This window comes from Solanum pennellii, chromosome 12, assembly GCF_001406875.1.
Source record: "Solanum pennellii chromosome 12, SPENNV200".
NCBI classification, from domain to species: Eukaryota; Viridiplantae; Streptophyta; class Magnoliopsida; order Solanales; family Solanaceae; genus Solanum; species Solanum pennellii.
In genome coordinates, this window is record NC_028648.1 from 4,386,858 (window position 1) to 4,397,432 (window position 10,575).

The 10,575-nt window shown below is 33.7% G+C and overlaps 2 protein-coding genes across 3 annotated transcripts in view; one reads left to right on the plus strand and one right to left on the minus strand.

The window, feature by feature from the left end:
- The window catches only part of LOC107007546 (probable E3 ubiquitin-protein ligase ZFP1), a 6,387-nt gene extending 3,598 nt beyond the window's left edge, over positions 1-2,789 (plus strand). For both annotated transcript variants that reach the window (XM_015206212.2, XM_027913640.1), the window contains 4 exons: positions 89-480; positions 610-708; positions 885-1,052; positions 2,373-2,789. In XM_015206212.2, the coding sequence (XP_015061698.1) occupies positions 89-480; positions 610-708; positions 885-1,052; positions 2,373-2,519 (806 nt within the window). In that variant the 3' untranslated portion in view covers positions 2,520-2,789. The remainder of the gene's footprint in view (positions 1-88; positions 481-609; positions 709-884; positions 1,053-2,372) is intronic.
- A 900-nt stretch (positions 2,790-3,689) lies between these two features.
- Positions 3,690-6,796, minus strand: LOC107005369 (ras-related protein Rab11B). Its single transcript, XM_015203949.2, has 2 exons — positions 6,463-6,796; positions 3,690-4,344 (listed from the first exon to the last, which is right to left on the minus strand). Exons 1-2 carry the CDS (start codon positions 6,684-6,686, stop codon positions 3,915-3,917), a joined length of 654 nt encoding a protein of 217 aa, XP_015059435.1. The 5' UTR covers positions 6,687-6,796; the 3' UTR covers positions 3,690-3,914.
- Positions 6,797-10,575: the final 3,779 nt, after the last annotated feature.

Below are 10,575 nucleotides of genomic sequence, written 5' to 3' on the forward strand. Positions count from 1 at the left end.
TACCCCCCCCCCCCTCTTCAAATCTTCAAGTGATGTCATTCAACTTCAGGAACTGATTGCAGCTGCTTGCTTTTCTTTATTACACTAGGTGGCATTGGGGGCTGCGTAGATGCTGGAAACATGGGTTTGCGAGGTTATCATATGACATCCAGCAATGGAGGTTTGACTAGTTTTCTGCATCCACCCATTCCTCAAGGGCTCCCAGGACTTCATCATCTGCCACCTAATATTCAAGGAATGAGAGGCCAGCCTATCTCCTTCCCTCCGCAAATGACAGCATCATCCTCACACAGACACCTACCAAATAATTCGTCCAATATCACCACGAACCTAATGCAAGGCGTTGTAGAGGCAGGACCCAGATATATGCCCTCCCTTCCAACTGGCTTTGGGTTGTATAGACCTCATCGAAGGGCTATCGTGCTTGATAGAAATACTAGACATCAGAACCTTCCTAACATGAGAGTTCTGCCAGAAGATGTAAACTTTTCTCTGTTTGACCATATCTCGTTACTTCCTTTGTCATTATTGTTGTCTAATTGATGCATTTGTTTGATGTAATAGAATTAAATTCTAATGGGTTTATCTCTTCATGGTTGCTATATGAAGGGAGTGGCAATGCTGGATGTTTCGGGCTACCATGAAGTTAACAATCCCATTGATCAGCACAGAGATATGCGTTTAGACGTAGATCACATGTCCTATGAGGTGAGCAATAGGTTTCTTGATTATATTGCTGTCTCAGATTTTTCTGATGGTTAATCAGTACTTGTGAAGTCTATTTTGTTTGTATGTTATTTATTATTTCGGAGTTATTGTCTGCTCTGCAATTTATTTGCACAACATCTAAATAAAATTTCTGCAACTTTCAAATTCTATTCCAGGAGCTTCTTGCACTGGGGGAGCAGATTGGCAATGTAACAACTGGATTGTCAGATGAAACAATCGTTAACCGTTTGAAAACAAGATCATTTTCGCCCCCCGTTATTCGTTGCACCCTGGAAACTGCTGCATGTTTGGATCACGAAGCTGATTTCTGTGTCATATGCCAGGTATTAACACTAAATTATACTTTGAGTTGGATTAGGTTTGCCTGTGACTTTTGCAGGGATCACTCTGGGGATGGCTCTACTTCAGTCTCCTTTTCTCCCGTCCATTTTATTTTAGGTGCTGATTAAGAACTCTAACCAAGACAAATCAGATGGGTGTAAGCTCTTGCTTAAACAATCACATTAGTAGGTTTTAGTTTGTTACTCCCTCTGTTTCAGTTTGTTTGCCTTTTCTTTTAAGTCCGTTTAAAAAAGAATGTCTCTTTCCTTTTTTGATAATTCTTTAATTCTAACTTTCCACATGACATATTTAAGACCACAAGATTAAAGGGCATTTTGGTACATTTTATATATCTTTCGTTTAAGACAACAAGATTCAAAAGTTTTCTTTTTTCTTAAACTCCGTGTGAAGTCAAAACCAGACAAGTAGATTGAAACGAGGAAGTGTTAAACTTCATTCCAAATGAACTTCCAAGGAAATGTTTTTGTATCTACTAGTTACTCTTGTTTTCAGTATCTTTGATGAAGATATTCTTGTTTTAACTCTCTGATAATCGTCAATCTCTTCTATTCACACTTTCCTTTCTCAAAATTGTTTTTTATCTCTCTTTTTCTGTGGTTAAATAAATTGCTTTTGATGCTTCATATAATTAGTCAAGTTTGGGAGACAATGTATTAAGCAGAAATAAGAAGTTGGCACAATTGTCCCCTCATAATTCTTTTATTCTTCCTCCTAATAAAGAATATAATAATTTTACAAATCAATCCACTCGGAGAACTTTTGCATTTGGAATTGATTTCTTTTTCTTCCTATATTTGTTGTAACTCTAGAAGTGACGGTATAAAATGTTATGGAGAAAGAATAAGTTGACATCTAAGTATAAGAACCATGCATTCTCTTGGGTGGTGGTATCTATTTAAGCAATAGCATAGTTTAGTCTGTCAGCTGAATTATTGACTAACAGTTTACTATTGCATTGTTTCGAAATAAACTGAGGAGGATGATTTGTACTCCTTCCTCAATCTTTATAAGCTTAACAATCATCACAGTAGGATGCTGTCAATTATTTCTGGATTTCCACCAGGCAAAGTATTGCCTCAGCTACTAAGATGTTTCTGTCCATCTTCTTATTTTTCTGTTCACATAGAATGTTGTCTATCGTAATTTATGTTGTCTGGATTTGTAATGCATGATTATTTTCCAATTATGCGCCATTAATGCCTTGCTGTGCTTTCCTATGGAGCTACTCTCCCTTGTTTTCTTCTTTTAGTTATCCTTACATCTCTGATGGCTTGCAATGTATATTTTGCCTTCAATTTCAGACCGATTACAACAAGCAAGAAACTATAGGAACTCTTGATTGCGGACACGAATATCACGCAGAATGCGTAAAGAAGTGGTTGGTTGTGAAGAACACTTGCCCTATCTGCAAATCCACCGGATTGTCAATAGAAAGAAAAGATTTGTGAATACAGGGAGTTGGTTGGTTGGTTGATTGGTGGATGAATAATTATAAGAGTGGGACATTTTGTTCTCTTGTTAAATATTTGTTCTCTAACAAGAGGAGACCTGTATAATTATATATATATATTTTGTATATACTTTGGCTAGATGTTAGCATATAACTTGGTGACCTTAATTTTTGTCACCTGAATTTGTACAGACCTCTTAATTTTGTTGGAACCATGTGCATGCATTGTGAATTTTGTATAGACATCTGAAATTATCTTGTTCGACCACGCCTGATTGTACTGTATTCTTTCTGGATTAATGTGCCATCTTTGTCCTGCAGATGTTATAACTAGTTAGTGATATTTTCTGAAGCGGACGGTACATTTAACGTGATCTTTAACTTGACATCAGTTAGTACGTGTGTTCTTTAACTTTGATTGTGCATAAGAAGGTACTTAAAGTATTATATGTCTTACACGAATTGTGTGAGATACACACATCCTAAATGGCATATCACGTGAGATTTGTCATATAGAACGAAAGTGCTTACTTGTTCAATTTTATGATAGTGTTTAAGTGTCTATTTTTAGCATATCAAAATTGGACGACATAGATATAAGATTGATATAAAGCAAAAGGGCATTATTTACTGTATCTTTTTGTAGTGTTGAACATGCTTATCACTGTTGGTATACTATCACTACTTGGGAAAATATTTAGGTGTTTACACCAAACTAAGCAAATTTATTTTACGAATTACAAAGTAAAGTGATGATTTATAATTGTATACACATAACATGTCCTTTTAACTCTGTTTTAACTCAAATTTATGCCTTTCAACTTTGAGTGTACACAAGTAGAAGCTTAAATTTATATAAAGTTAAACAAATAAATACACACAAATAAGGTCACGTTAAAAAGTATATTTCTATATGATGTCTTTAAAAACTAAAAAGAACTCCTGAAAACATGTGAAAAATTGAAATTAAAGAGGTGTCATTTCTTTTTAAAAAAGAAACATAAAAGGAAAGATCCTAAGAAACATTATTCTTCAGAAAAAAACCAAAACCACTTGCAATTCTACATGTCAAACATAATAGTAACAACTAAGCTTCGGTTCTAAACAAGTTGCGACGATTATATACAAATCATGTTTCTCTATTTAAACTCATAAGATGCCATAAACATACAAAATAACAATATAATGTAAAAGTATATAAATAATAGTAAAAATCTTTTCAAAGAGTCAAAAGACTAGCAAAATAGGGTACAAAGTACAAACTAAAGGTAAGTTAATGAAACAATACAGAGGTGGAATATTTCCTAAGATATTCAAAACTGAGAATACTCAATGCAACTATAGGAGAAGCCATTTGAAAGTTTAACTTCACCGATTTCTTGATTTTTTTAGCTTACACAGAGCAGCAACCAACTTTTTTCACAGCTGAAACATCATCCTTGCCAACATTTATAGTTTGCCCCTTCGGCAACGCAGTAGGATCATCCCCAACTTCGAGTGCTTTCCGACAGACCACCCTGTATATCTCTGTCAATACTTCTGTAAACGCATTCTCAACGTTCAAGGATTCAAGTGCTGAAGTCTCCATATAGAAGGTACTCTCTCTTTCAGCAAAGGCCTTGGCATCCTCTGTTGAAACAGCACGCAAGTGACGTAAGTCGGCCTTGTTCCCAACGAGCATTATGACTATATTTTGGTCGGTATGGTCTCGAAGTTCTTTTAACCATCTCTCAACATTTTCAAATGTGACATGTCGAGTGATATCGTAGACAACTAATGCACCGACAGCCCCTCTGTAGTATGCACTTGTAATTGCACGATACCTGTTGTCCGACATGGGAAATTGAAGTTTTAATTAGTCTCCACTTCAATAAGGTGCCAATCTTACCGTGACAAAGTAGAACCAAAAAGATTTCAAACCAAAGATCTAACAGAGCTCAAACATAAGTTCCACACTTGAAATCAAAAATCAAACCCGAAAATGAACTTATCAGGAATCAGGTTAGCTGGCAGAACAAAGTCGCAGGTTAAGCAAAAAAAGGGCAAAGAAGGGAAGCAAGAAATATAAGACTAACCTACGAGAACCACAATAGAAGAAATACAAGGATAACCCCCCCCCCCCCTTTCTCTTAGGATGGCAGTCAACTATTTCGAGAACATGAGTGAAGCTCATCTTTCATCCATGTATGCATCTATGCTCTAGCGTCTAGTCCGAAATTCGAAACAGAACCACCACTTAAAATCGTGATTAATTAAGTGCATCTAAGCTGATGAAGTAGATAACAGTCAAATATCGTGATTAATTAAGTGCACGACATTTAATTAATGGAACATAGTACCCATTCTATAAAAATGTCGTGATAAATTCAGTGCACGACATTTTCCTTTTTCTTTTTGATAAGTAATGGAAAGTAGTACCTATTCTCTAAAAAAGCCCTCTAGACTCTAGTCTCACCTGAAAAAGAAAGTTTCTAAAAAGGCCAATTAGAACTTGAATGAGATTATGTTAGCTAGGAGATAATTAATAAACTAGTACTATCATAAATGCAGAAGTCCAACTTTTCTAGCTAGCTTGCTATAAATATAACAATACCAACATGCCAAATTTTGTTCCTTTTTATTCTAAGAAACGAATCCACGAGGCTAGTGGCAACCGCTTGAAATTCGGTGGATAATGGACCCACCTTCTACCCTTTTCCAATTGAATACAGTGCACTACACTTTTGACGGCAGTAGGCTTTGAACCTTTGACCTACCGCTAACCCACACACAATGCACTGCCCTCTTACCACTAGCCGAAGCCCTAGGGACCACATTTGCTCCACTCCTTAGTTATCCGTTCTGGTACCATTTCTTTCCTTTTCTTTAATTATATGATATCCATATTTGAAGCCTTAAACCTCAAAGATTTATGAATGACTAGGAACGCCCGGCAACTCAATTTATCCGGTTAACTACTAGGGAGCAGGGGCTCATGTAGTCCATGCCAGATCAATCGTATTCTGGGCCGGAGCAATGAACCATCACAACTATGGATGTTTAACGTGCAGATGTCATTTGTTTTCACCTCTAATTTACAACTTTTGAAGAAAACAAGAAGAGATCACCTTTTAGAAGAAGTTAGAAGTAAATTGAGGTCTACCAGTGACAACTTGATCCATAACTACACTTGCTCGTTGCCTAAAAGACAGTAATGGGAGGCATTGACCCATAGGAAAAATCCATCACTGCTAAGTGTTGTACTTGCTAGCGAACAACCGAAAGCATCTCTAAAAATACCAAGCAAGACAGAACAATCATTTCCTTCACATCCTCCTTATATATAGAAAAACAAAAACATAGCAAATCTAATCCCACGCATGGAGTCCGGGGAGGGTATGATGTTAGCAAACCTTAACCCTACCTTTGTGAGGGTAGAGAGACACATTAGAGATAGATATATAAACACAAAAACAAAATACCACCACCACCACCACAACAACAACAACATACCAAGCGTAATCTCACGGGTCTGAGCGGATAAAATGTACACACACCTTACCACTACTTTGAGGTAGAGAATCTATTTCCGATATACCCTCAACTCACAAAAACAAAGTACCACACAGACAAAACATCTAGATGGCAGCATAACATACTAACACAACACCTTCTAGCTTTTACATATCTGTAACTGAATTAGGGAGCTTCACCCCTTAGCTACGAAACTACCAATCCTTTTCAAATCTTGCCAAAAAAACTCGAAAAAATCAAAACTTTTTTTTGGGGGCAAGATTATTAACTTATTAATTATCAGATTCTAGCTAAAATTGAAACAAACCCCACTTCAGAAAGTTAAATTAGCAACTTACACACAAGTTTCAAGAGTATGAAATTGCCAGATCAAACAAGATTCAATCCAATTAGCTGAAAATATACAAGCAAAGAGAAAAAAAAAACACCTTTCTTGTCCAGCAGTATCCCAAATCTGAGCCTTAACGATCTTATCATCTACCTTAATGCTACGGGTAGCAAATTCAACACCAATAGTAGACTTTGATTCAAGATTGAACTCGTTTCTTGAGAATCGAGAAAGGAGATTGGATTTTCCTACACCAGAATCTCCAATTAACACCAACTTGAACAGATAATCGTAATCATCCTCGGCTCTATACCCACCTGCCATCTGCGATTAAATCAACAAATCAACTATTTTGGTTTACTTAAGGAGATAGCTGAGAGTTCTAAGAAGGAAAAAAAAATAAAAATTGTTGCTTCTGGTACTACTAAAAGAGGTAGGTGGCAATAAATGACTCATTTGTCGAATACTACGATAAAATCTGCGTATATTTTCTTATCTTTAATTTGTGAAATTTAACTGTTATGTTATTCTACGTCGGAGCAATGGTAAAATCTGCATATACTTTTTATCTTTTATTTGTAAAATTTAACTGTTATGTTGTTCTATGGCGGAGTTACCTATTAATTTTGAAGGTAATGATAAAATTTGCGTATGTCTTTTTATCTTTTATTTGTAAAATTTAACTGTTATATTGTTCCAGAACGGAGCCACCAACTAATTTCGAAGGCAATAGTAAAATCTACGTAAATTTTTTTATCTTCTATTTGTGAAATTTAACTGTTATGTTGTCTCAGAACGGAGCCACCTATTAATTTAGAAGGCAATGATAAAATCTGCGTATATTTTTTTATCTAATATTTATGAAATTTAACTATTATGTTATTTGAGGGCGGAGCCACCTATTAATTTCTTCAAATTCTAAATTTTAGTGAAAATTTTAATTCCGTTAATGTTACATGGTAGTAAAGTCGTGTGGAGTTCAAGAAAGTTTTTACAGCAGTGAAAATGGGAGACGATAGTCACATATGAGTCTTTGACACTTGGTGGATTTGTTTAATACTAAAAATGTTTTTTTTTGGAAATAAATGGGGATTTTATTTATTTATTTTTTGATATATATAATAAGTAAGAAGGTATAATCTCAAAAATGATTATATCTAATTTGGAAAAGTGCATTAAAGTCACATAGACAAATAAACAAATAGCAAAATAAGTTTTGAGCACATGCAGCAAGCGAATCAAGAATTACACTTTTAGCATCATTACTTTATTTTTAAAAAAAAGAAGAGATAAAGATTTGAAAAATATTAACTTTAATCGAATTTGTTGTTGTGATATTAAACTTTAATGAAAATCTATTGCCTTTTTTAACTATTTAATAGTATATTCTTTTACCCTGTGAATTTTTTAGTAGATTATTTTAAAGGTATATATATGTGTTCACGTGGACACATTACTATTTATAATTTTACATTATTTTTTATATTCACGTGGGCAAATATATATATTAAAAATACGGTATTAAATAATCTAGGGAAATAATAGGTCCTCATAAAATTTTAAGGCCTAAGTCATACACAACCCCCTAAACTTGTCCACATATTTCATTTAGACACCTCAATTCAACTGTATACCTTTTGAACACTTATATTGTAAGAGATTTGTACCTATTAAACATTTTGTGCTGACATGGCAGCATGTGTGTAATACACACATGAAAAGAGCGTGAAAGGGCATCATTTAACCAAAAAATAATAATTTTCTTTTTTTAAAAAAAATAAAATAAAATTAGCATCTCTTCATCTTCTTCTTTGACTCAACCACCATTGGAACCACCTTCTCACCACCGCAATCACCGGTGTCCCACCATTAAAGTTCATTTTATTTTTTCTCGAGCTGCAATCATTCTTCTTCTCTACGCCTCCTTGTTTTTTAATTAAATATGTGTCACCATATCCACAGGTGCTCTTTTCTTTTATTTTTTCGGTCATCTTCTTCCTCTTTTTTTTCAGACCATCATCTTCTTTCTCCCTTTTTACCAACCATTGAACACCACCTCATTTTTCTCCAAATTTATCATCGTCAATATCTTTTTTTCTTTTTAGCTTTTCAAACAATCAATTACAAATTTTAATTTGTTCATTTGAAAACAATGCCACCAATCATCTTTTTCTTTATGCCAAATCAACTCAAACATGAATTGAATCTAAGCTTAAAAATAAAATATTAATTAGATAAAAAGAAATAGAAAAATTTAGGTGATTTAAGTATTTTTTTTTTAAAAAAAAAGAGGAAGAAGATGAAGTTGGGGTGGGAAGGGGAGCAGGTCTGAGCAGAGGCAGGAACATACATACTTTAGGATTTTTTTTTTTTTAATTATAATTATTTTTGAGCATAAAAAATAAATTGCTTTTTTTTAAGACACGTGACTTCTTTTAATTAATTAGTTTGCCATGTCATGGCAAGTGCATCACACACACTTGATATTTTTTGTTGATTATCAAAATGTGTCTAATAGGAAAAAATTTATATAAGTAAAAGTGTTCAATAGATAAAAGATTAAATTAAGGTGTCTAAATGAATAATAAGGACAACTTTAAGGGGCCACAGATGACTTTGGCCAAATTTTAATATCGAAATAACAAATTTGACTAAAATTAAAATATTTTTTAGATCGTTAATGATACATATAATTCAAATAATTGTAAAAGAGTGAGTTTTATTTACAATGTCAAACTGTTAAGAAGCTAATTGCATGTAAATGAATATACTAAATATGATTTAGTGGTAATAGGAAAAAAAATAAGAAACTTATTATAACTAATTAAACTACATAAATAATGTAAAAAGAAAAAAAAAGGAGAATATCTTACTATATTCTATATGTATATATGTATTTATTTAATTTATCATGTACATGTCAATGAACATGCAATGCATAAATAGATAATAAATGGAGAAAAGACATAAAGAGACCATCGAAGTTGTCCCATATTTGCATAAAGACACCTAAACTTTTGAAGTGTCCTATCACACCACTAAACAACTATATATCGTTGTAAATTGGCCATTTTTACCCATTAACTCATCTGGGTTGTTTACACGCACGTTAGGCGCGTGATGGGCCATTTTTCCTTTTTATTTACCACTTTAAAACAGCCACATGTCATTTTCTTTCTTTAATATTAATTATTTAATCAATTTTTGTATCTTCCCCAATTTAAACTCAAAAATAGCCGTTGGTAGCCCTAAAATTTTGATTTCCATGGCAAGAACAATATTGGTGCTCTCTTTTTGACGACTTCTTCATCTTCCTCAAGAAAATAAGGTAGGAATTCGTCTTTTCTCTTTTAATTTCCAGTATAAACGTTAATTTGAAGTTTTTTTATGGTTGAATTTCTTCTCAATTTTGTGGTTAGTTTTTGATTGAAAATGTCAAATGCAATGTTGAATCGTGTTTGTAATGATGAGAATGATCCGATGTTGCGAGTGAAACTGCGATGCAAACATGGTGACTTACTATCAATGCAAACTTCATGGTCGGAGCATAACCCAGCTCGAAGATTTTGGTCTTGTCCACGCTATCGTGTATGTTTACTAATTTTTTTATGGAGATCTTTTGTTTATGTATTTTTCTTTAATTTGTGTTTTGCGTATTTTAGGAGGATGCGTGCAACTTCTTTAGATGGAGGGATCGAGAAGAAGTTGATATAAGATCCAAGTATGTTATTCCGAGATTAGCAAAGAGAATTAAGGAGTTGGAAGAAATATTGACATCTTATGAAAGTCGTGTTGAAAGTAACCAAGTCATGATGAAGGAGAAAAAGAAGGGCAAATGTTGTAACTTGAAGCTAATCGTCTTGATCATTATTGTGTGTTTTCTATGTTTAAGTCTAACCAAGAATGTGAAGGATGGAAGTTGTAGGTGTGTACAACCAAAATTGCCATAGACATGTTTAGTTACTTTCAAATTTTTGAAATTGTAGGTGTGTGTACCTAGAAGCTAATTGAATAGATCTTGCTAGTTGTAGGTGTGTGTAACTTGAAAGATTGTTGAATGTTCAAGTTATTGTTGTTCTTTGTTGTCGAAATTGTTATGATTTGAACAATTAGTTAATGTATTTGGTTCTCTAATCTATATTATCGTGGCAACCATTTGAGAAGCTTCACAAATATGTCAATTACAATTAAAAAGGCAATAACAAAACTGACA